Source organism: Xyrauchen texanus, chromosome 36 (assembly GCF_025860055.1).
Source record: "Xyrauchen texanus isolate HMW12.3.18 chromosome 36, RBS_HiC_50CHRs, whole genome shotgun sequence".
Taxonomy (NCBI): Eukaryota; Metazoa; Chordata; class Actinopteri; order Cypriniformes; family Catostomidae; genus Xyrauchen; species Xyrauchen texanus.
The window spans coordinates 11185588-11211731 of record NC_068311.1 but is presented as its reverse complement, the minus strand read 5'-3'; the positions used below and the strand labels follow the sequence as shown (position 1 = coordinate 11211731).

At 37.3% G+C, this 26144-nt stretch overlaps 1 protein-coding gene across 1 annotated transcript; it reads right to left on the bottom strand.

Moving 5' to 3' along the window:
* wsb1 (WD repeat and SOCS box containing 1) lies at positions 1 to 20600 on the bottom strand. Its single transcript, XM_052106755.1, has 9 exons — positions 20222 to 20600; positions 17895 to 18063; positions 15909 to 16180; positions 14275 to 14406; positions 13438 to 13538; positions 8077 to 8249; positions 7863 to 7976; positions 5353 to 5460; positions 1 to 1763 (listed from the first exon to the last, which is right to left on the bottom strand). Exons 1-9 carry the CDS (start codon positions 20259 to 20261, stop codon positions 1601 to 1603), a joined length of 1272 nt encoding a protein of 423 aa, XP_051962715.1. The 5' UTR covers positions 20262 to 20600; the 3' UTR covers positions 1 to 1600.
* Positions 20601 to 26144: the final 5544 nt, after the last annotated feature.

Below are 26144 nucleotides of genomic sequence, written 5' to 3'. Positions count from 1 at the left end.
AACGTTTTAGAAAAACTCCTTTATTTCAACAACCATCGATAAAAAAAAAAATTAAAATAAACATTGACTGGAGGAAAAATTACATTCTTGTCCAACACATTTGAGGAACTGTTAAGTTGCTCTTGGTGAGCACAGCATATTTTAGGCATTATATCTCTATGTGAAAGAGTTGGACAAACTAATATCAAAGCATTTTCTTTATAATATTAATGATTGAAAATTTCTACCACCATACTCTAAAGCACTGCAAGGCAAACATTTTGTTTGCAACATTGAAGTGCATCTATTTATCCACTCTAAACCTACTAAAGAGGAAGTAGCAAAGTAAACCCAATCGGTGTTATATCAGCATTCATCATAAAACAAAGCAGAACAACAGGCATACATATTACATAAAACACTTTAACGTTTTAGCCATAAATGAGGGAGAGGAAAATTAGAACCCAATGGGGTCTTTGGCATCAGCTTTATGGTTTACAACATTTTATTCCCAAGAGTGTTTTTGACTGCATGACCAGACGAATATGCCACATTCTGAAATTCACATTCTTAATAGAACCACTCTACTCCCCATGTCACCATCAGAGTTTTGTCTGGCAGGTCCATACGCCTCAACAAACAGGACATCCCACAATCTTTGGCACCAATATTACCAATTCCCTCAAAATAAGAGATAGATAAGACACCAACCATCTCCATACAACCTCACTTTGGCTCTGTTAAAACACTAATGGTTAGAATGCCAGATCTGAATGAGATGTTTTAAAGTGGAGAGATTATGGATAGGACAAAACTATGCATGGAGCCATATTTTTAATTGCAAATACAGCAAGTGGAAATAGGTGGCAACTCTTTCGGAACAGGAAATCAGGGATGTGGCATCAGTGCTAGGCAATCTCATCATTGTAAATAAAACTGGCTGACCCATCTCTCCTTTAAAGCAATTCTTTGTGTCATTCACCTACAGATTTTTAACATCACACAAGAAATAAATGTACAGAGAAGACTTTCAATACAAGCATTGATGGAGGAGTAGCATGGAGAGAGAAAAAAACAATTTATACAAATACATGTATATACTGTATACACACACACAACAAAAACTTGCCTTTACAAATCTCTATACAAGTAAAAAAAAAAAAAAAAACCTGTTACTGTAGTTTTTCAGATTTGTGGCAATGAAGGCCATAACTGAGGCAGCCTTAGCATTCATTTTCTAAAGAGGCACGTAAAGGGGAGGCACTGACTGTGTCCCTGAACTACCAGAATCAGTCCTGTCATAGGAACCGGTCTCCCTTTCTCTCTTACATACACACACACTTTCACATTATTGACACTTCCCTTTAATCCTACTCCCAGCCAGAGAAGAAAAAGAAAACACTGTTGAGCTTTTAGGAGACACTATCTCCCATTAGGACTCTTAAACTCAATGCAGGAACAGCTTCCTGAACAGAGCAAGAGAAGCACCACTGTAACCCAGCATTAGCCATCATTTACCCACACTGAGGTGCTGTATAAGTTGTTGTGCCAGGGCAGGAGAAGAAAAAAAAAAAAGAAAAAAAACATTGGTTTCACAGAGTGCTGTTGTATGTGTTCTAAGCTAAAGCATCTTGTAGGCCAAGTAATCCTGCATGGAGAAAGGAATAGGCAGCGTGTAAACCTGCTGGGTGGGTATGACTCTCCGCAAGGCCATGCGGCACAGGTGCTGGAGGCTTGCAATACTGCGTGGACAAGCCCAGAAATGCACGCTGCCATCACGAGACCTGTGAGATGGACAGAAAAAAATAGTTCAATATAGAAATTAAAGTTACTGGTCCAGTGTATTTAACTTGGCACTGAAACCTGCCCTTTTAGTAAACCAAAGTCACCATACAATAATCAATGTCATCTTGAATTTGTACAGCCCTGCCCGTGACCTGTCAGAGTGCTGTCATGCAGTTAAGGATGAGGATTTACACCCTTACCGTAATGCAAGCCAACCAGTATAATGGTGCCAAAATAAATTCATTTGAATTAAAACTAGGCAGCAGAACCAGTTTAGTGTCTGTATTTCTCATACTGCTTTATTAAATGTGCTAGTTTTTTCACATTTAAAATTATTTTTCACAAACAGTCAGAAAAACATAAAAACGAACGAATGTGATGTAATTTACTGCCATTGGTCCACAAATATTCCAGGGTTTTTGCAGAAAAAGGCACTCATGAAAGCCACTTTCCTTACACCTTTAAGGGATTAACAGAGCAGTTTAATAAACCTAGGTTTCTCCCAAAGAACACCGATTATGTGGTCAATTAAACTAGGGCTGAAATGATAAACTAGGGTCGATGTTGTTAGACAAAATAAATTTGACAAATATTCATTGTGGAATAGTCGTTTGATCTAATTTAATGTAACATGAGATCACATTCAACTAATGATGAGCAGCACTGCAGCTCACACCTGACTAAGGAGAGGAAGAATTACACAGATCACAGTCCAGATTAGTGTTGCAACAGTATGAGATTTTCACAGTATGATAAGTCTCAGAAAATATCACGGTTTCACAGAATACGGTATTACACAATTACTATTATCAGTGAAAACAGAAGGATTATTTTATTTATGTATTTGAGCAAATACTTTATTATTATTATTGAAACCATTTAATTTATTGATGTGTAAAAAGTCTCCCTTTTGAAAATAAAAATAGAAAAAATAAAAGCTAACAGAATTATAATAAATCAAATCATAAACATGATAAAAACAAATAGCATGTAACTATAACATGTTATATAACTAAAGTATATTAGTTTATATGTTAAATGAACTACATTAAAAATAACATTTTGAAGTAATGTCCTACGATTATTAACACAAAATATACTGCTCCTGTCTAACTTTAACTCAGTGATTCTCAACTGGTTTTGCTTCAGGACAGATTTTACATTGGATATCAAGTGTCGACCTGCCATAGATTAAACGTAACCTGTATTTAATGTATCTTGGGTTGCATTTCCTTTTATGTTGCATTGTTTTGTTCATGGTTTTCCAGTACAAGGACATGCAGCAAGTGACTGTTTTTGTTGATGTCAACGTTTGACTTTCAGCACACAACAGAATAACAGACTGCATGACAATGATAAATGATTACTGCAAGAGTTAGATTAACATACAGGCGCGAAGGGACTTCAACATTTGTAAACTGCACAAATAATTAATGCATATTAGTCTCTGGCTTGCTTTTGCTCGCATGTCAATGATGCCGAGATCTACTTTTATATTTAATCACTGAGAAGGTTTACCTGCAAAATTAGTAGCACCAAACATCACAAGCAGCCTCAAGAATCGACAGAGCAGCCGTATAACACTTTTCCTTGAGCAGAATATTGCACTACAGATCGCTAAGTTTGTTCCAAGAGGAAGCGAGAGCTACAAAGAGCGCACTCACGTGCATGGTTGCCAGATTGCACCAAATAAGTATAACATTAGGTGGAATATTTCCAATTTGCACAAGCATAAATCTGAAATTGTGGGTGTTGCGCCTCTTATTTGGCAACCCTGAGCATGTTAAACACTTGTGGAGACACGTTATGTCCCAATGCAAGTTAACCGAACTATCCAATGAAAAATACAAACGCTTTAACGATAAATGAGCCGTGGGCCACATTAAACCATGTGGAGGGCTTGATCCAGCCTGCAGGCTGTAAATTGCCCATGTCTGCTTTAACAGTTTGCGAGATTATCATTAATTCTGCCTCGGCCATCGAAATATCTTCAATGGGAGAACCATGGCATTGCTCTTTCCCTGCTGTCTGCAACCCAGTCCGAATAAACCAATTGAGAAACAATGCTTTAACTCACACACACTCATGTCAGACCCCCTCTCCTCTCTCTGACATTTTCTCCGCTGCATTTGTGTGTGTGTGTGAGAGACGCAAGTTGATGAGTCTTACAGGCAGATGAGGAAAGGAGATGTGCAAGCGCATGTGAGATTCTCCGTCCGGTAGCATCAATATTCAAACCGTGGTATTCTGTGAAACCGGTATACGCAACCCTAGTCCAGATGTACACTAAACTTTCCAAACAGCTTCAGGTGTGGCAAAGACTTCCTCTCTCACCTTTGTTCACTTCAATCCATCTTTAACCCCCCCGCCCACCCCAAAAAAAACACCCCTTCTTATTAATAAAGCTGCATATTGCCAATTTTCTTCACAATAAGAAATGCACCGTGACAAGGTATTGAGTGTGCATCAGCCGGGTGCAGTTTCAATCTCTCCACCTTAGATCGGGACATTCGCGCAGCTAATAGAAGAGCCGCTGACTGCACAGAGAAATGCCAGTTTCAGAGTTTGTAGTTATCTACATAACCTGCATCTGTATTATTTGAACTTTAATAAAGCTATAATTTAATGTTTTTATAATTCCCTCATACTTTGCGATCTACATCAGCCGTTTGGAAAGTTTAGAGTGCATCTGGACTACGAGCGGTGTAATTCTTCCTCTCAGTCATGCGCAAACTGCAGTGCTGCTCATTAGAGTTCAATGTGATCTCATGTTAGGTTAAATGAGATCAAATGACTATTCAACAATGAAAATTTGTGTCGTTGTCGATAATGTCGACTAATCATTTCAGCCCTAAAGTCAACACAGCAGAAATAATTCAACATTCCTCTGAGTACAGTGGGAAAAGCACATACAAACTATATTAATTTATCCACACCAATGTAAAATATCAGATCATGAGATCCTCAAGATCTCATATACAGTATGTGCAATCCTAGAGTTTTATGAAAGAGGGAAACCCCACATTTGCAGTGCAATTCTACTGCAGGTCATGATGCAAATTTAAGGAAACAAATACAGCAACAACTCTGGAAATATTGCAAAGCACAGAGAACAAAAAGCGAAGTCTTTCTCAGATGCAATGTTTGTTATTTACACAAGCTTGGTAGGGAAATAACATTGCTGTGGAGAAAGCGGTACAGGGGTAAAGAGTACACTGATTATACAGTGGATGTAAGCAGAATTGCCACTTTCTGGTGACCAATCATTTTCATCATAAAATATACAAGTGTAACCAGTGCATATAATGGATGCCACGAATGCAGAAATGTAAACAAGAGAAATTATACATAATTATGGCATACATATTACTTAAAATCATCAAGTTGATACAAAATCTTTAACTGATCTTGTGTGAAATCTACTCATAGAAGTCATTTATAACATTTTAATGTTAAATGCAGTCTTATGTGCCTCAGTTAAATTCTCTAAAAAGCCTCACTGTTTCGAATTTGTTTGGAGCAAAAAAATGAAGACCTTCTCCAAGAGTATGTCAGGGCCTTAATAACATAGTAGTAACACATTATTACCCAGCAGCTAAGACACTTCCATCAGTAGAAAAGGCACAACAGAGGCCATTAGTGAGATGGGCGATGGCTTGAGGACTCCTCTCATCAATGCTCCAGAACCGCACCAACCTGAGGAACAAACACAATGGATTGTTACATTTACCGTGTGATTTCCAGTGCCTCACAAATGTATTCTTTTAAATGTCAAAAGCAAACTATGAAGCCAAATGCTAAACAAGACAATATCAAATTTGACTCAAACCTGGCTAACTAGATATATTTTTTATAATTTCATTTTTAAATAAGCAAAACAAGTAATATGCTCAGTCAGGAATATATTTTTATCCCCACGTCTGCCAATTTGTGGAGCACAAACAGCTTCATTTTCTCAGGAAGAGAAGAGAAAGACGTCTCCACCATGAATTGGCAGGAGGTGCAGCTAGGCAGATTTAGCAGAAACTGGATGCCTCATAGCGATTAATGGATGTCATATGAGAGGCATGTGATCTTTCCCAGAAAGAGGCCCTGCAACAAACACACCCCTATCACTCCACTAACACTTCATGAAAGCTGCTTGCTGCATCACAAACTATCAGTAACCTAGTTTCCATCCACTTTCGTGCTGTTTTGTTAGACAAATTGAAAATGCTTAAGATGTTGGCGAAATTTGCAGTCTTCTGCCTGTTTCCATTCAAATGGCCTTTTATCTCTAAAAATGGTTTGCGTGATATCATGCTTAGAAAACTCTTGCATACGTTTTGTTTGATCATAAAAGAAATCTGCCCTTAAGCTGTTTCCATACAGAAGTGTGCATATTTCGGAAATGGTGTACCTTTGACCTCCCAAATGTCCCGAGCCCCCTGTACAAAGAAAAGGCAATTATATAGGCCTAAAAATATGATTTTTTTTTGGTAATTATCTTTTTTATTTCATGCTTTTTTTTTTTTATTTGATATTTGTTATTAGGAGGAGGGCATGAGTGTGCGTGCCTAGTGCTGAACAGTCCCATCAGCGGGAGAGAGATAAGGAGTCGCCTTCATGAGTGCTGGAGAGAGAAACACACACAGATCTCCGTGTGTGTGTGTGTGTGTGTGTGTGTGTGTGTGTGTGTGTGTGTGTGTGTGTTTGTGGTCGACGCCCGTTATTATGTTCCAGTTTGATGTTATAATTTAAGTCTCGAGTGTTGATACGTTTTCCGCCTCCTTTCCTGAACCCCATTACAGTAAATTATTTAATGCAGGGAATTTTGACTACATTTTTTTCAAAAGCTAAACAATTTGGGTATATGTTAGGGTTACAAAAAAGCACACTGAAGCTTTACTCCTATTATTGTGTGTTTATTTTTTATTTAAAACATCTTGTGTACAACCATTTTTTTTTTGTATCGTGGGCTAATTTCATGACTACCATCTATTAATTTGAATGGTGTGGAAAAGCCAATCCAAAACCAACCATTAAGACCAATCCAAAACAGTGCTTCGCATACAATAAATGGGCTTTCAAGTCCAAATCCAGAGAAACTGATAATTTAGCAGTGGTCTCTTAACTTTTTCCAGAGTTTTTCCTGTATGTTTCTAGAAATGTACATGAGATACTCAGAATTTTGAATACATTAAAACCAAGGAAAATATGTATAATTAATATGTAATATGTACAAGTCATGGCAGGTTGACATTAAGTTCAGCTAATTTACTTAAGTAAATCAACTTATAAAATGCAAACTTAGTTCTACAAACATAACTTTTTATGGTATTAATAATAAATTATGTTTAAAATGTCACCTATAGAAATGTGTACTTCATTTATTTAACTATATTTTTATGGATTTTCCTGAAAACAATGTGGTGGACCATTTCTGGTGCTGTACAGCAAAAACAAAATCTTTTGATGGCAATTTTTAGGGAAAAGTTAAGTCTATAAGATAAAAAATATATATATCTCCCTGTTAGGGAATAAATAGGCATACTTGGCCAAAAATGATAATGTGATATGTAACTAAATGTGTCTTGACTGATGAAATAGTGTAAAGTAGTGTGACTTGTTGAATTTCTTTGGATTGGAATTCAGTAAAATTCAACATCCTTTCATTCCAATTAAAATTCCAAATCATGAATTGAAAAGTTAACTCTGAATTTTACACAAACCTGCCCCCAACAATTCCATAGTTTACTAATTTGAAATCATGACTTTTACACAAGTAATATTGGCATTATATTCATGCTGTTTAATCATAAAGGAACAGGCCCACTCAGTGAGCCTTGTTTTCCCCAAGGTTATTTTTCTCCATTAACCAACATCTTATGGAGTTTTGTCTTCTTTGCCACAGCTGCCTTGATCTTGCTCACTGGGGGTCTTAATATAAATATAATTGATTTATTTTAAGGCACAATTTACAATAATTTTTAACCGTACTATTATGACTCAAAGACATTACTATATTACAGCTTTTTCTGTTAAAGCATAATTTTCTGCAAAGCTGCTTTGAAATTATGTGTTGTGAAAGCGCAACACAAACAAATTTCTTTACTTACCTGTCATCAGTGACACTGGAAATGTGCCGACCATCGTGACAGAAGGCAACGGAGCGAACCCATCGATCATTTGCTCCTCCAGCAAATATGGGTGAGGGAGGAGGGAAGAGATGCCTGGAGGAGATAAGAGATCAACAACATGAGCGTTAACACACCGAGGAGAGAAAAAAACAAAAACAATAGACAAGAGAAAAGGAAAAAGCAAAGTTTTTACCCCAGCTCAAGCAGAATGGTTGCTGAATGAGGGTCCCATACTATGACACGGGTGTCATAGGAAGCTGTGGCCAGCAGAGCCCCATCAGGAGAAAACTCACAGGACACCACATCGTTATGATGACCCTCTAGCTTACGGATAAGTGTGTACTTATCCATGTCCCACAGGAAGACCTGCAATGCAAGAAACGTTTGTTATAGCCCACTGTACCATTTCATACATAAAATAAACATGTCAAGAGTTAGACAAATAAAATTAAACAGCAAGATAGAATGTGTTGTGCCATTTTTAGAAAATATTTTAAACACTACAACCAAACCCAGACAAAAATTGCAAGACAGTAACACATGCCATTGAAACAGCAGGGCTTAGTTGGAAATGTCAAATCAATGCACAAATTTCAATCTCTACAAAAGCAGATAGCAGTTGCAAGTAACTTTATCCATGTCAAATAAAATAAGCATACTGCTCAATTTTAAAAATAAGATGTATGCTAAAAATTACAAATTTGCTTATAATTACTGCAAAGTACATACAGAAATAATACACATTAAAATTATATTTTTTTTATGAATTACTACAATGTGGAAAAAAATATATACAAACAAGTAGTAACTTAAGGTAACATAATGTTACTCCACTGGTATCCCCTTTCAGTTTAGTTCACTTGAGTTTACAATAGGCTTGTACCGCGGCGGCGGAGGCCTACGAAGAGACACAGATACTGCAACAGAAGAGAACATTTCATGGCCAAAAGGTTGACTCCTTTGGCAAACACAGAATACAGAAACATCAGACTGAAAACTTTTCTAAATCAAAATCAGCTATGAGATTTTCTAGAGCTTGCTTTGCTCCAGCACAATACTTCAGCTTCTGGCAAAAATGTAATCAAACAGTTTGACATTCATTTAGGCCTAAGCAAACATCCTTGTTAATCTTTATTTGATCCAGCTATAGACATTGCACTTGAGCAAAAGCATACATTTCCATTTCAAAAGCTATTTGTAGTTTAAACATCCTGGTGTTGGTAGTGAAACTACAATGGTGCAAATACAAGTCTTATGTGAGATGAAAGGGCTTCCGTGTCCAAGAACTCTGCTGGTATTCAAATTAAGCAAAGCCAGATATTTTGCACATGAAAGGTCTTTTTGCAAGTCTGGTATGATTCTATACATATTAGTAAACTCCTGTTTGCTCCTCTAAATGCTCAAGCATAATGAGAAGCAACTGATAAAACTTGAGAACATCACAATTTGTTAATCAAAATATATATATATATATAAAAAACATCCACATGATAATAGGACTGGGCAATATGAAACAATTATGCAATATCTGATTACATCAACCCCCATGCCGAGGGTTGGTCAATATTTTTGCTTTATTGATTTTGTTTAAACAAATCTTTTCATTTCTAAATTCAAATTGCACTAAACGTAAAGGAAAAATTAAAATAACGAAGTGTTAAAAAAATCATATACAACCACCTCCGCAAATTCAAACATTTATCATCTCCAACGGCCCCATTTGCCATCACGCATTTATCCGCCTACAACAACAGATGAAAAATTAGTAATAGCCTACAAATCAAGTAATAAAAGACCCACTTAATAGGTGCTTAAACAAATTGAAAACCGCAGTTTTCATATCATGTGCAAGCCTAATAAATTCCCTTGTGTTTCCAAAACAATACTGCCAAATATGTGTTCTAATCAAATTTGTGTTTGCATTGCGTTTTGTAATTCAGTTAATGCTGCCTAAAGAAAATAACTAAATATTAGGTTCAAGGTGAACGTGGTTTGTGTTATTTTATGGTTTAATCACTTTCATCCGTTTCTTTAATACAAATCTCGCACACACACCTGCAGAGTTGCGTACAAAATGCATGTTAAGCGCGAATTGCTCCTTGGAAATATAGCAAACTAAACTCACATTACCTCCTGAGATTTGCAGCATTCTCATAGCCAACAATATTCTTGAAAATAGTTTTCAGATGACTGAAACAGAAAAGAAGGGACAACTCTTTACATGTGCATGTTCCACGAGACACCACAGAACAAACAAATGCATCAGACAAACACTGACGACTTTTTTTCGGTTCTTAAATTTAAGTGCGTTTCTTCAAGAGTGTGTCTTTGTGTCAAACAGCATTGCTTGTCATGTGTCATTCCGAGACGACTTACATGTTAACCACCACTGTTGCGGGTAGATTATCAAATTACCTGTGTATGAAATACCCACATTTGGACGAGGAGCTGGATTTAATCTTGTCGCACATGGTGGGTGCCAATTTCACACTCTGGGCTACTGTTTAATATATTTGGCGACTAAAAGATCCGTGGTTGTCATTTCTCTATATTGTCATCGTCTGTAAATGACTGTTGCAATTGGCATCGGGATATTTTTTAAATATCGTCGATATCCGATTACTTCTTCCTATCGCCCAGCCCTCCATGGTAAATGTTTTCAGCATGGAAAGTATTCACAAATCTGCTTCTGGTCCAAGTCTGGCTTCTTGCATGACGCAACAGGAATTCACAAATTTGCATAATCAGTTTACTCAATTTTAACAGAACCTATTTTCTTCAAAGTACTGTAATTCCAAAGTGGACCAATATTATTGGACTGCAGGCAGACCGTTGAAGCACAAGGAGCCCTTTCATTGCTCACACATACCAGCAATGCTCCCAACCCCCCATCAACTATGAACCCAGTTACAAAAGTGTGACTAGGGTTTTTGTTTTTAAAAGAAAAAAGACCAGCTGCCTAGCATCGTGGCTCAGAAACACATAGGTGCCATTAGTTCGGTAAACTAAGGCACTAATGAGTGGGGCTCGGTTTCTACTGATTGGCATGTGTACACACACAGCAGACACAATGCCTAGGACTCCCGTTTATACTGGATGACGTTAGAGGAGAAATGGGATGGAAATACCACTGACTATAGAGATGGAAAACAGAAACAGAAGGGAAAGGGGAAGGATGGGATTAAGGAGGTTTTCACTGCCAGGTAAGTCTTCTCTACTGAGAGATGTGGTAGAGGAAGGGAGAACTGCGACAGCAGAGGTAGACAGACATGGAGCAGAACCTACGTACAGGAAACCCTTGCGGGCAAGAGCATGGAAGCCCTTGGGGTGTGGGCACGGGCACATGAGCGTCCAACGGGGGCCGCGATGGCAGCCGTGCCCCACGTGGTCTGCACCGGCTGCTCTATATGTCAGCACGGCGCTTCCCTCAAAATCACTCAAACTGTTCTGCTACCACCTGGGACAAGGAAAGCAAGACACTTATGCACAAACACAACTGTACAGTTCAACCACTGCAGCTTGCTCAAGGGTGGAGAGTTAGCTAAGAGCTGGAGGAACTACAGCCATGGCCAAAAGTATTGGCAGGAGACATTTTGTTTCACAAATTATTCTGCTTCAGTTGTTGTGGTGTTGATTCAAATTGTTTCTAGATTATTGTGCAGAGTGATCAGATGCATTTTAAATAACTGCAAAAAGCTTTATTGGCCAATTTTTTTTTTACTTTCACAAAAACACAAATTTCATTGTTTTTCGGTCCTGACACAAAATGACCAGCCAACATAATTTCACTAATCATATCAGCAGCACCTGGGAAAGTGAGAATGAGTACTAATCAGGTGAAATAAATCACCATCATTCAGATTGGATTATAAGAGCAGACTGTTTGCTATAAAAAGGAGGGAAGTGCTTCCAATCATTGCGTTCTTGTTAACAATGGTTACCTCTAAAGAAAGACGTGCCGCCATCATAGCTTTGCATCAAAATGGCCACACGTGCAAGGAAATGCTGCAAAGAATATAACACCATAAAAGAAACATTTACCGGATCATCAAGAGCTTCAAAGAGAGTGCCAGGACCGTCTTCTCCTGAGTCAGCTACGGAATCGTGTCACCACCAGTGCAGAGCTTGCTCAATATTAACAGCAGGTTGGTGTGAGTGCATATGCACGCAGAGTGAGGCAAAGACTTTTGGACAATGGCCTGGGGTCAAGAAGCCACTTCTCTCCAAGAACAACATCAAGGACAGACTGAAATTCTCCAGGAAGTACAAGGATTGTACAGCAGAAGACTGGTGCAAAGATATTTTCTCTAATGAAGCCCCCTTCCGACTGTTTGGGACATCTGGAAAATCGATAGTCCAGTGAAGCATCCTGAGACAATCCATGTGTGGGGTTGCTTTTCATCCAAGGGAGTGGGCTCTCACAATTCTGCCCAAAAACACTGCCATGAATAAAGAATGGTATCAAAACGTCCTGAAAGAGCAACTTCTCCTAACGATCTAGGTGCTATTTGGTGATGAACTGTGCATTTTCCACCATGTCACAAGGCAAGAGTGATAATGAAGTGGCTCGGAGATCATTACATTGAAATTTTGGGTCTGTGGCCAGGCAATTCCCCGGATCTTAATCCCATAGAGAACCTGTGGTCAACCCTCAAAAGGCAAGTGGACAAACAGAAGCCCACAAATTGTGATCAAATCCAAGAACTAATAAGTCAAGAATGGATCTCAATCAGTCAGGACTTGGCCTAGAAGCTGATATCCAGCATGTCAGGGCAAATTGCAGAGGTTATGAAGAACAAGGGTCAACAATATAAATATTGACTCTTTGCATAAATTGAGTGTTTTTGCTAATAAAAGCCTTTAAAACTTATGAAATGCTTATCATTTTTCCCCCAGTATACCATAGAAACATGTGAAAAGATAAATCTACAATTACTGAAGCAGCAAACTTTGTCACTGCCAATACTTTTGGCCATGGCTGTAAAGTGTTGGATTTGGGGATGTCTTATTGACAACTTTGAGAGTAAATCTGTAATGCTTTCCTTGATGTGATGCCTTAAGGGCTTACAAATATATACAATCAGCATGACAACTCATTGTCAAATTATTTAGACATCTCATTGCCATGTAGCCTATATAAAACAGAACATTTTTACTGTTAAGGGTGCATCTCATTCAAATTATTTTTTCTTAAAAATAGACTGTGTAGCCTTTCACATGCATAAAGTCTATCATGTTGTAAATGGCATTTTTAGGTTTTTGGATGGAGATAAGAAAATAGCTGCATTGAAATGTTATTGAGACATTTGCATTTCTTTCATCTACATGCGTATAATAAGACACATCTATTCGAAAAATAAAAAAATAAAAAATAAATTCTTGAACCACATCTACAGGCAGGATTTGCAGGAGCAGATTATGACACAGAGCATTATGATGCTTTAAACATTAATTTACCACTCATTGATTGTTCATGGCACAACAAAAACAGGCTTTAGCAGACAAAAACAACCCAACACATTAAAAGAGAGGAATAAAGAACAGTGAAACATACCGCTTTTCCTGCACCAACAGAACAAAGGACTGATGAATCAGGAGAGAAAGTGCTGCAGTAGACCCAGTTTTGATGGCCACGTAGTACTTTCACCATGTTACCTACAAAGAACACAAACAAATTAGGTATACGAGATATAGTGATACATGTCGCATTTCATTTAGGGTTGATGCTAGATCAGATTTAACATTTACAGCTAGAAATATAAACAAGGTGAGATAAATCTTATATAATCACTTGATATTACAGAAAGAGCAGAGAGGAAAATTTAAAGAATGTCTAGCTTTGGTGGTCATATTTTTCCGTTTTTAAATACTCTGTATTTCTGCATGACTTCAGAAGTGGGAGGTTTACCTTCCCAGAATAGTAGATTTCCCAGGGAACAACATAAATATACTTAAGATAATGTTGAAATTATTTCGGTTTCAGTGACAGAAGTCCCAATGGTGACCATTTTGAGACTGGGGTAAATTTAGATGAAATCTGGCAAACATTCCTTCATGCTTAGTGTAAAAAAAGAAAAAATGAAGCTCAATTTTTCCCCAAAGTTGATGAGAATCATGTGATCCCCTTATAGCAGCAGTTTGTTGTCTAGGAAAGAAAACAAGCAAAGATTCCAATGTGGCCACTTATCACAGGGTTGGTTGTGTATGTGAATGGGACATAGTGTATAGCGCTTTGGTAACCGCTAAGGTTAAAACAAGGCGCTATATATGTGCAGACCACTTACCATGAAAAATACTTGGCAAAAGTTTAAATGTGATGAAGAAAAAATTATTATTGTGTGGCAACTAATTAAGATATGCAGTGTCAAACACAGCTAAATTTGGTCCACACCGTCATCTTTGAGGTCCCACACACGTAGAGTCTTGTCTCTCGAGGCAGAAACCAGCACTAAACTTCCATCTGGGGCAAATGTCAGGTCCCGCACAATTTCTGTGTGGTCCATCAGGTTCAACAAAAGCTTTCCTGTGTACAAGAAAACAAAATTGAGGATAAAAGGTAGAAAAATAGCCTACAGCCAAATCACTCTCGGCCAACTACAGTTTACAGTACAAAGTCCAAGCTAATCGATTCTGCGGTGTCAATGTTTTATCCCCATTAACAACACCTTGCCGTTCCATCTTGGGAGCGACATAGTTATATACTTTCTAGAACAAGTAGGGCAGTACAGGAGTCACACCAAATCACAAAATTCACATTTTAAAAACATTTTTTGTCTCTTAACGAATCAAAGAAATGGGAAATATTTCAAGGCACTTTGCATTAGAGTAAAAGGCAACAGAGGAGAAGAGGGAAAAAAAATAAAAAAAAAATAAAAACACGATTTCACAGCATGAATGCACCTGAATAGCTTGGAGGCATGTGTAAGCACAATGAGAGCAACCTGTCAGGCTAATCCACATTGAATCCCTACAATTAGTTTAATTTACATTGACTCAAACTCTTAACAAGTATTTCTGGAAATTTGATTGGGGTTTAGTACCAGGGTCAATTCGCAACCTGTCAAGTGTGAATACAGACGTTCACTAAGCTTGAAAAATTACAGGTATATGGCACAAGCCCTATCAAGATACTGTACAATACAGTGCTATCAGATTTCCAGGGGAGGACGATAAAGGCAATTGGAGGAGGTCTCACATCCTGAAAAGACCAATTTGAGTAAATTTATGGCAGTGCAGTTTTAGTTAGAAGGGAGGTGGAGTCATCTACTGAACAAAACATTTCTAACTCCTCAGAACAACCAATGGCAGTGTCTGTACAGGACCTGCCTACCCATTAATAAATTCTGAAGCAGGCAGAAAAAATTATAATAACTCATAAGTGCTGCCAACGATCTTCTGCAGTCAAGAACCACCTCCCTGTTTTATGAAAAATCCAATACAGCATTTGGCAGGGTTCTCCAAACACCGATTCATGTTTTGATCATTAAAAAACTGTGAAACGTTACAAGAGGCCAAGACAGCACCCCAGTGGCCATTCTCTAGGAAGCAATGAAAAATGGTTCAAAAGTTCAAACAGCAGTTGTATTGTGAAAGGTATAGCACACCTCTAAGAATCGATCACTCAGGTTTGAGTAAATATGTAAAAGTAAGTTTGTTTGTTATTGACTGGTGACAAAGGATTGCACTGAAATGCTAAAGTGGTCAGTGGTCAGTAGGGGATATAAAATTTTTTACATGATCTGAGCACTATAAAGCAATAAAAAGAACAGGTCAAAATGACCAAAGAAACAGAGCTTAAGAGATCATGTCAACACCTTATATAACCACCTCTCCTGACCACGCACACACCTGCTGGGAAACTGAAAAACAGGAAGCGACTATGCAGAAGAGTTGTTGTAGAACATCATGGGTAGACTTTTATTGCACATTTACTTACATTTAACCGCATTTACTACAAACTGAATCTAACAAGCATGTTATTCTACCTTGCCCATTTCATACTACACACCCTGAGAGGAGCCTCACCTGTATAGACGTCCCAGATTTTGATGCGGCCATTGTTGAGGCCGGTGGCAAGCAGTAGCTGGTCCTGACCGAACTTGAAGCGGTGCCATTCGATGTTCACGCAGCGACTCTGCTTCTCAGGAACGGAAGAGCCAAAGGCCAGCCCCCACACAATGTCACCGCAATCGATGGTGTGCTCTCTAGGCTCACCTGGCACCAAACTGCTCTCACTGTTCTGCCGAGAGAGTCGCTGAGACCCTGCACCACTCGACCGATCTTCCTTGCTTACAGAACTAGGACAATGAAAAGAGTTGGTGTTGGGATGAGGAGCATGATTACACATGTTGGTATGATTACGCTGTAGGGCTGGGCGATATTATGATGTAATCAGATACCGACGTTCTTGCAAATATCCCGATGCCAATTTTGACACTTATTGACAGATGATGATTATTGACAATATCAGGAAACAGAAAAAAGGAACTGGGATGCCAATTTTGACACTCATTGACAGACGATGATGGTTGAACATATCGGGAAATAGCAAAAGATCTGGGAATTCACCAAGTATTGTAAACAGTAGCCCAGGGTATGAAATTAGCACCCGTGACCCACTAAATGCTACAAGGCTGAATCCAGCTTCTTATTTCGCAAGCTCCTCGTCCAAATATGGGTATTTCATGCACTGATAACTTTGCTCCTCTACACGCAACAGTGGTGGGCGACCTGTAAGATGTCTCGTAATGACACATGACAAGAATTGCTGTTAGAATCAAAAGATAAGTGCTTGAAGAAACACTTTAGTCACTCCCGTCTTAGTTTCTTTACTACTACTTTATTACTTATTTGTATTAAATAAAGACAAGTGATTAAATGATTTAATCACTTCCGTCTTAAAGAAACAAAAAAGGCGAAAGTGATTAAATTATAAAATAAGAACATGTTCACCTTGAACCTAAAATTTTAATTTTGTTTTCTTTAGGTAGTAGGGCTGCAAATAACAATTATTTTGATAATCTATTAATCTAGCGATTATTCAACTATTCAGCAATTAATGCAACAATTAACCATTAGCTCTTAAACAATTATTCAGCTTGTGCCCAGACTTATTATTGTTCTAATAATAAAGAGGACTAAAATTATCCTTTAAAAATACCTCAAAATGAAATTCACTGAATTAAAGTGGGGGAAAACTATTAAAAAGTTTAATTCAGTAAAGTAACGTTTATTTCCTGCTGTACAATGATTTATTTGAATTGCTTTCATTTCATTGTGTACACTATCCACATGGTGTCCCTTTTGTGTAAAACTACAAATAATTTGCAACTGAAAAAGGTTTTATAATACCATGTCTTTTATGGATGTAGCATTTACAATGGTTTGTTTTACTTCTGACCATCAAATAACTTCCTTGTTAAGGTTTAACTCTGTTGTTAGCCCTCCTTATGTTGTAAAACTAGCGGTCTACTTTTAGAAATTATGAAGGCTACTTGCATAAGCATTTAATATTAAATCCAGGGAGAAAAATGTCACATTAAATCATGTTCTTAAAGTACGCACAGTCCCAATTTATATGTAGCTTGTTGAGGGTGAAGTTGGATTGCTGCATCCAACTCTGGTCTCATTTTGTTTTTCTGTTTTTTGCCAATGGTATTTTTAACGTTGAACGTCTGTTCTGCTGAGGGCAAGCAGCCAAAGGGCACTGATGCGAACCTCATTATGAGGACTTCACATTCTGAGTAGGACAATGGCTGTTTTGGCAGGCCCATGTACTCGGTGGCTGCCCTTCTATTTACGGCGTAAGGTGAGATGAGTGGTGACCTATGCAGTGCTACTGATAGAATGCTAAACTGGACCAAACACTGGGCACCACTGTGGTGTAGCCACCATGAATGCCCAGTAGGCCAAACCAGACGACCAGCACACGCCAAACACTGCCTTTTGTCAGTCCATAAAAACACAAGCTGTATTGTATCAAATCACAACAAAGAGATTGTGTATACTCACAAGCTGGCTAAACATTTTTTCCATGGTACAAGTCTAACAATCCGATGCCCTTGAGACCAAGCGAAATAGGAACCGTCAGGTGCAAAAGATACAGTCCAAGTCTCCCGTCCAGACTTCTGGTCAAAGGGAGCAACAGGAGGAAGGAGTTCCCCGATAAACTTGGCTTTACCTATTACAACAGAAAACAAATTAAAATAATCATAAGTAAAGAGTTACATGTCACTATTTTGTAACAAAAATGTATACATGGGCTACATGGCATTTAAAGAACAAAAAGATGAGGTTGTGTTCAAATTTAAAAATGGGTTGAAAATTAATCTAATCCAAGTTATTTTTTCAGCAAAGGTGTCTGAATGGGTTTACAGAGTCATAAAGGTACATTACAGCTGTATACTTCACAACTGTTGTACAATTAAAATGTATAAATTGATGCATATAAAACAGTTTAAATTTTTTTATTTTTTTTCACTTTCTCTGGTAGGGTCAAGTGCAAGTAAAAAAAAAAATGAAATTAAATGTTCAATAGCTGGCTTGTATATTCCTTTAAGTTTTATTTCTACTTAACTTTCGTTTTCTTGACTTGTCTCCATACAATAAAGACAATTAAGCCTGACTTTGTAAACACAGTTTTTATGTTGACTTATTGATTGAGAGTGCAGGTGGTGAAGCAAGGAGTCTGGAGAAAATGACTGTGGGGGAGGGTGTGGACTCGCTAAAGTTGTGATGGGTCGTTCATGAACGATTCGTTCATTTTGAACTAATCTTTTGTGACTCAGAAGACGAGTAGTCTCAGAGAGTGATTCGTTCATTTTGTTTGCCGCATAGGCAGTGTGCAGTAATAAATGATTAGTTGACCTTTCAACTCTTTTGGTCCGAGTCGTTCGTTCTTTTGTAACGTGACAGCCGTATACGATATGCACACACAGGAAACAGAAAATATTAGGTCACCTCTCGAGACATCTGGTCCGAGTCGCGTGACAAAAGAACAAATGATTCCAGAGGTGAACTAATCATTTCGGTTTCTCGTAATTTGTCCATGTCATTTTTTTCTCATTGGGACTATAATCAAAGTTTGCGTAAGTAGACGTATTGAAAAATTTAACATTTTAATTTAATTCTGCTCAAATAAACTATGACTTGAATATGACATTTACTACTAATAGGTATATTCTAAAATTAAATTAGGGCCTGTATGCACATACCAAAGCGTGATGCTTCAATCCCATTCGTTACATTTGAGGGAATTTTGAGTAGATGTGCCTGTATTTCCAAGAATTACCGAAATAAACTTAAAAGCACAATTTAACCTATATTGAAGTTGTCTGATTCCACTCACGAGTTATTGTTTAGAAATAGGTTTACGTTATAATGTACAGTAAATGCCCAGTACCTTTTGAACACGGAATAAAACACGGAATAAAATGTCCAAACAATACACTTCCAAACTTCCACACACACACATACATATACACACACACACATTTTATAATGTTTTTTTTTATTATTTATTTCATAAAATAAGTTTAATGTAAAATGTAGACCAACAAAAACTATGTAAAAGGTTTTAAAACAGTAAAAATGTTCAAAGCGAGTGGAGAAACGTTACATTCTCACTTTAATAAGTGCAGCACATTGATCATTTAAACTTTAACATACAGACGTGATCTGTGAAGCTAACTGAACTCTGCCATCTCCTTATTGCAGACTGTGTTATTGTTTGCCAATTTACTGTCACAATTTTGGCATGTTACGTAATATACATCCATAGTAAAAATATATATATATTTTTTAAATTCCAGCAAATCATACAGGCCAGGAAAGCAGATGTGTTGAAGGGCTTGTGTGATTGCGGATATGCATTTGCTAACGGACTACAAATGACTCAGAGTCAGGTTGATTATCGTTGTGATGCAGCCATTTTATAACTATTTTAGTACTGCTAGGCTTCTGAAATGTGTAGTAGTTCAGTGGCCGACGAAATGTAGACTAAAATATCAACCGGTTCCCCCAAAACAATCGACTCCAGCTTTTCGATTCTCGATTCTCAACGCGTCGGAATCGATTCTCGGCACTGACTCGGGCGTTTGTTTGGGTTCTATCTGCCTTCTCGGTTAATATTTTGCAAGGATGTCTTCATTTACACGGACTACACAAACAATGGAAGCAGGTGATATGCAATAAAGCCATATAAAAGTGTGTTCAATGTTAGATACAATAAAGAAAGGAAATTTGATTAATAAATGTTAAAATAGAAGCAAAAATATGTAGGCATAAAGACCCATCCCCCATGTAAAGCAGCCGTAGCAACGAGGAAAAAAAAGACTCACCTATTTCATTTTCGTTGACAAAATCTGGGAAGCTTGCCATCTAAATTGAAACGCGTCCCTTAAACCTACGTCTTCTTGGTTACTGAAATAAAAATCTTCAAATGAATGCGCGAAACAAACGGCGAGGGGGTTGTATGTGTGTCCTCAGTAAATTCGATGCCTGGGAATGCGGCGTGTCGCAAGTCGTCTCAACGCTTCTTTTTTTTTTTTTTTAAATAAACGACAATTAAATACGACAAAAAAAGATTCCTGTTTTTTCTTTAAAGAACAATTGTGCTTAACAAACTGAGATTTAAAAGAAACCAAAAACAGCAAATAGTTGTCTATCTCAAATTGCGACGTGATCTATTTGAAAGCTGTGTTTTACAATGGCTGCAAGCAAGAGTTCTGGGGATTCGAACAAACACTCTTTTGACGTCATACGGGTTGCGACGACAGAGCACCTCCCTCTGATTTGTGCAAATACTTTTAAGCGTGGCCTCTTATTGGCTGGATAACCGAGAGCCTAAAGAATGGAATGAAATCGTGTAAAACTGATCGTATAAAAATGATAAGAACCGTAATATCAGGATGTAATAATGTCGAACTCGAGCACGAGCAAATCGGAAGCCAAGGCACTTATTCATAAAGCTGCAAATTATATCTGGCAAAAACTTTGGGATGGAGAAATAAAGGGGAGACAGTTATATAAGATACAGGAACATGTGGGTACAAGAGGAGGAAGCTCATCTTTATTAAGAAGAAGAGAAGAATCAATAATAACAAGAATATGGATAAAATGGAAATTTTTATAAAATAAAAAAGCACCATAATGGGTTATGCAGTCACTGTGATGAAGTAGAGGCAGTTGAACATGTTATTCTACATTGCAGAGTCTACAACAATGTAAGACAAGAATTACACTCAAAATTGCAGACAAAGAGAATCCAAGGAATGCCATTAAAAAGTAGTGAAAAAACAAGGGACATTAGAAATGACAGATGATGTTTTGAGGTATATGAAAGCAACAGGATTATATTCGAGAATATACGTTTTGTGTGTGTGTGTATGTGTATGTGTGTGTGTAAAGGGGCTTTTGCACCATTACAGTAGGCACTGCACGGTACAATTCAACTGCTTTTTTGTGGTTTTCCACTGTGGATAGTACCTGGTACCTGATACTTTTTTAGTACCACCTTGGTCAAGGTTCCAAGAGAGCTGAGCCGATACTAAATGTGATGTCAAAATCCTGCAGATCACTGATTGGTCAGGGAGAATCGTCACTACCAGCGTCAATGGTTTTCATTGTCATCAACCCGCTAGTTTTAAAGTCAGCAACAGCGATAACAGTATCATTTGTTGAATTGTGAAAAAAGAAATGGCTGTGCGCAAAGCCACGCCGTGGTCAATAAACGAGGACCAGACGGTCCACTCGTTAGCGATGAGTGAAACGAAAAAGTCTCTCAGGAAGTGTATCAGCTGTTGGCCACACATGGTTGGTCCTACCAACAGTGTAGGGAAAATGTAAAAAACTTAAAAGTGACTACAGAACCATCAAGGAAAAGTGGAAGTGTTTTGACCAAATGGATGCTATCTAAACTGCCGAGCAATGGGAGGGAGAGTGCCCTGGACTGCGTTGATCCACGATGGAGGATGGTACATTTTGTTATGTTAACTCTATACTATGCTTGGACGCTTCACTTTATTTAGATGACCAGCTACTGGAAGCTTGCTTCTAAAACAACCAGGCCAATTTAACTGTTACACTTGTGTAAAGTCACCATGCAACAACTGCTTTATGCAGCACAATGGCTAATAACAGCTAGCGGTCATATTTTTGTTTTGGTAGTCATGGCAGTAGAGACGGCACAATTAAAGGCTATGACGATCAGCCTATAATCCCACCCATGTTTAGATGGCTCTAAACTGCAGTGGAAATGCAAGCTCAGAAAAGTAAAGTGAGTAGAGTTGAGGTGAGTCGAACCGTAACGTGCAGTGGAAAAGTGCGATAAGAGCTGTCCTTCCATATTGCTGTTCACAGTCCAGTTCAGTTGGTGGCGGTAATGCACCAAATGCTGGTTGGAAGTAGAAGAAGAAGAAGAATACATGCTGATAAGGAGTGTGAAGATGAGGCATTTAAACCCACTGTTGGATGTAAAGTTTTATATGTGAGAGCGAAAAAAGACAGTACGTGAATAAGATAATGGAACTATTTGAAATGTTCCAAAGATTTAAACTGAAAGTACAGAAATTTTCATTTACTATTGTTCTGTTGTATTGTTAATGTCTCATCGTGACAAATTCCTATGAGGCATTCCAGAGATCAAAGAATATTATGCTAAAATGCCCTGTTTCACATTTGAGTACCCAAAACAACTATCCATATTATTTTTATTTATAGATAACATATCTTTTTTTTTTTTTCATTCATTTTATTTCTCATTTTGTTTAGATGCAATTAAAACAAATGTAACAATGTATTTAACCCAAATCCTGTAGAAGTACATAATGTTAAAATGAAAAATGTGTCTACAGTATGTTTGTCTTCACAATTATATAAAAAACACATCTGAAAACTATTTCTAGATTATCTCAGCATCTGTTTTAAACAAAATAATCTTGAGAATGAATTCAAAACATAAACCTTGATGCCAACAAGCAGCACAGTGATGTTCATTGTAACAAAATGGGTGAAAAAAATAACTGATAAAAATGAAAAAAAAAAGAACAAGCATTAAGAATATTCCTCTGTCAAAATCAGCAGTAAGAGAAGAAAGACTCTTTAATCAAAGACAACTGATATCAGTCCGTTCCTTTAAACTGATCAACCAGGTAAAGAAGATCAGTAACAAAGAGGTCATTTGCAATGCAGACAGGCATACAAAGTATTATGGGATAGTATACAACAACCAGTGTTTCTCAACAAACAGCATATCTGTTGTTGGTCCTGTTTCACCTTTCCCTTAGAAGGCCAGCCACCTGTGTCCCAGACTCTGGGCAGGCGGAGGGGAAGACAGGAACTGATAGACGCTTCTGGAACAAAGGCTGTGTGCTCTTGCCTCAGAGATATCTTTGAATAAATTATGTCTTTATTCTTGTGTCTGTGTCTCACAATATACAAGAGTGCCCAAATGCTATTTCTGTTTCTGCTGTTATTGTTATCACATACATACTGTGTGTGAAATGTTTTGTGATTAGAGTGAGGGGACTCTCATAAAATGTTCTGTGGTAAAATGAAACTGTTATCTCTTTTAGATTTGCTTATCTTCTGCAGGTGTCTTTTGGCTATATATCTTGCGTCCGCAACCACTAAGTTGCCTTTGCATAGACCCGGATATGTTGTATGCATCTCCATAAATCTCACTAAGGCTCACATGAATCGTGGTCTCGTCTTTGTCTCAACACAGGTTTCATCTTTCCTCTCTCACCTCTTCAGCATTTAACAGAGTCGCATCTAAAGCTGGCTATACACTAGCTGCTTTTTCCAATGATTTTCAAGTGTTAGCATCATTACTGGCCAGGCTGAGGGAGACAGAGCACCTCTCAGCTGGAGGTGTTAATCACTTGAGCACCGGGACTCCTAGCCAAGTTAATGGATTTAACTCAAGCATTGAAAAGACACAAATATGTTTGTTTGAAAAAATCATTCTGTCACTGAGAAGAACTGAAAATATGACAAACTGATCTGAACTTTTTTTATAATCACACCCAGCTGCATATCATCACAAATGCTGATTAAATTTAATCAATTCAGAAATAATACAAAACCAACTAATGACTGATAAAAATAACGTTGATGGACATTTTACAGTTTGGGTGCATTTTAAAATATAACCTTGTGAATGTCATCCAAACTATGAAGAAAATGCAAGATTGTAACTATTTTAGTACCTGTTTTGGAACAATCAAGCAAGCTACAGGTGTGAAAACGCCCCAAATCACTCTACTGCAATTGCAGTTTTACTCATGTTGCTATTTTGTCAGAGAGAGATAATTGCAGTGAGTTGTTATGTGTCACCCCTCCACAATTTATTATTATCTGCAAGTGTGTCATACCTCTGACTTAATAGAGTGAGATCTCAGCAAAACAGTTTGCATGTGTGACACCTTCTGCCAAAATGAGTTGTTTTGATTCTGCTAGTGCAGAGCCAGCTTAAGCATGGCCAAGGTCAACCACATGTCCTGTGCTTTGGAAATGACAACCTGAAACATTTAAAAGAAAAATGTTGTCAGATAAGACTAATGTTGAGCTATTTGGCCTGCAAGCAAAGCCCTGGGGAGATTTTGACACTCCCATCCATACCGTTTATGTTCAATACATGACTTATGGTCCCGTAATGAGTCATTGTGAAGGAGAAATGTGAGGTGAGTGTATGACTTTTGTTTAACAATGAACAAGGTAGAACTCTAGACATTATTTTTAATTTTTGAGTGGGAAAGTATTTCAAAAGTAACTTAAAAGTAAAGTAATTTGTTATGTGATTACCTTTTAAATAAAGTAATTAGTAGAGTAATCTGATTACAATATTAGTGAAATAATTTGTCATTTGTTATGGATTAGGACTATTATTAAGTAACTTCCCCAACAATAACAATATGCTTTGGGATTTTTGTTTTTGTAACTGGAAAGCTTGTTGCTATCAAGTGGCTGTGTCAAGTTCAACAATTGAAATTAGCATTTTCAAACTGACATGGCCATCAGGACAGCTGTTGTAGCTGCTAAAGTGCTGTGTGTGTTATCTTAAAGAGAGTGAAATACATTTTCTTTCATTCTGGAGAAAGGAAGTCTTCTGAACGCAAATTACTTTTTAAATGTATGTTATAGAGAGGGGGTGGTGAATTCTTGTTGGATTATTTTAGGTAAAAGAGACACAGTAGACACTAGGCTACTGACACAGTAATATATCTTATGGTGTCGTACAGACAGGGTTGGGAGGGTTTTGAAATGTATTCCACTACAGATTACAGACTACAAGCTATACAATTTAATTTGTAACATATTCCGATTACTCAAAGTCCGTAACGTTTTCTAAATACTTTGGATTACTTCTTCAGCACTGGTAGATTTTTTCACTTGTTTTGACTATAAAAACTTCCAGTACAGTAAGAAAAATTACACAATAAAAATACATTATCTGAAAAACTTAAATATCTTATGCAGTGTTGTTTCTAAAACAAGATCAATCAAATTGATTTTATTTTAAGGATTTTTTTGATATTTTTACAGGAAAATAATGCAACAATTATTATCAAGAATAAGATTTTTACTCTAATATCAAAGGTCTTACTAGAAAAGAAGAAATTATGATCCAGCGTGAATTTTCTTGATAAAAAAAATATGATCTTGTCTGGTAACGTGTGCATGTAAAATGGCTAGAAATAGCATGTTAGCTTAGCTGACAATTTAGGATTGCATTATTTATATGTATAAATGTTTTCCATCTGAAAGCTAAATATTAAATGAAACAAATTATAATAAAATGTAAAGTAATCAAAATACTTTTTGAATGTAACTGTATTCTAATTACCAATTATTTAAATTGTAACTGTAGTGGAATACAGTTATTTACATTTTGTATTTTAGATACGTAATCCCGTTACTTGTATCCCGTGTATCACCAACCCTGAATACAGATAAGTGAGATGGAAAAGTTTTTCTTTGTCTTGTTTGCTAATGTATAATAGTGATTGTTTTATTTTGTCTATAGGTGATAATTGACCCGAGTACACCAAATTAAGGTCATCCAACTGGATATCTAACTGTAAATAATTTCACCACAAATAACGTAATTTAACCTTAAAATCACAGCAGTCAGAAAAACAACCATTTTGTTGTTACAAGTTAAGAAACAGAAAAGTGAATGTACTGCCCTCTTCTGGCTGTGTCTAGCTACCTCTTACAAACAAGCTTTTTGTTGTGCAGAATGACATGGCCAGACAGGGT

Coding starts and splice junctions, on each gene's coding strand:
- wsb1 (XM_052106755.1), bottom strand. CDS start 20,261: ATGGCAAGCTTCCCAGATTTTGTCAACGAAAATGAAATAG. Junction 18,064..20,221: donor TGTCAACGAAAATGAAATAG/GTGAGTCTTTTT, acceptor CTGTTGTAATAG/GTAAAGCCAAGTTTATCGGG. Junction 16,181..17,894: donor AAAAAATGTTTAGCCAGCTT/GTGAGTATACAC, acceptor TCATTGTCCTAG/TTCTGTAAGCAAGGAAGATC.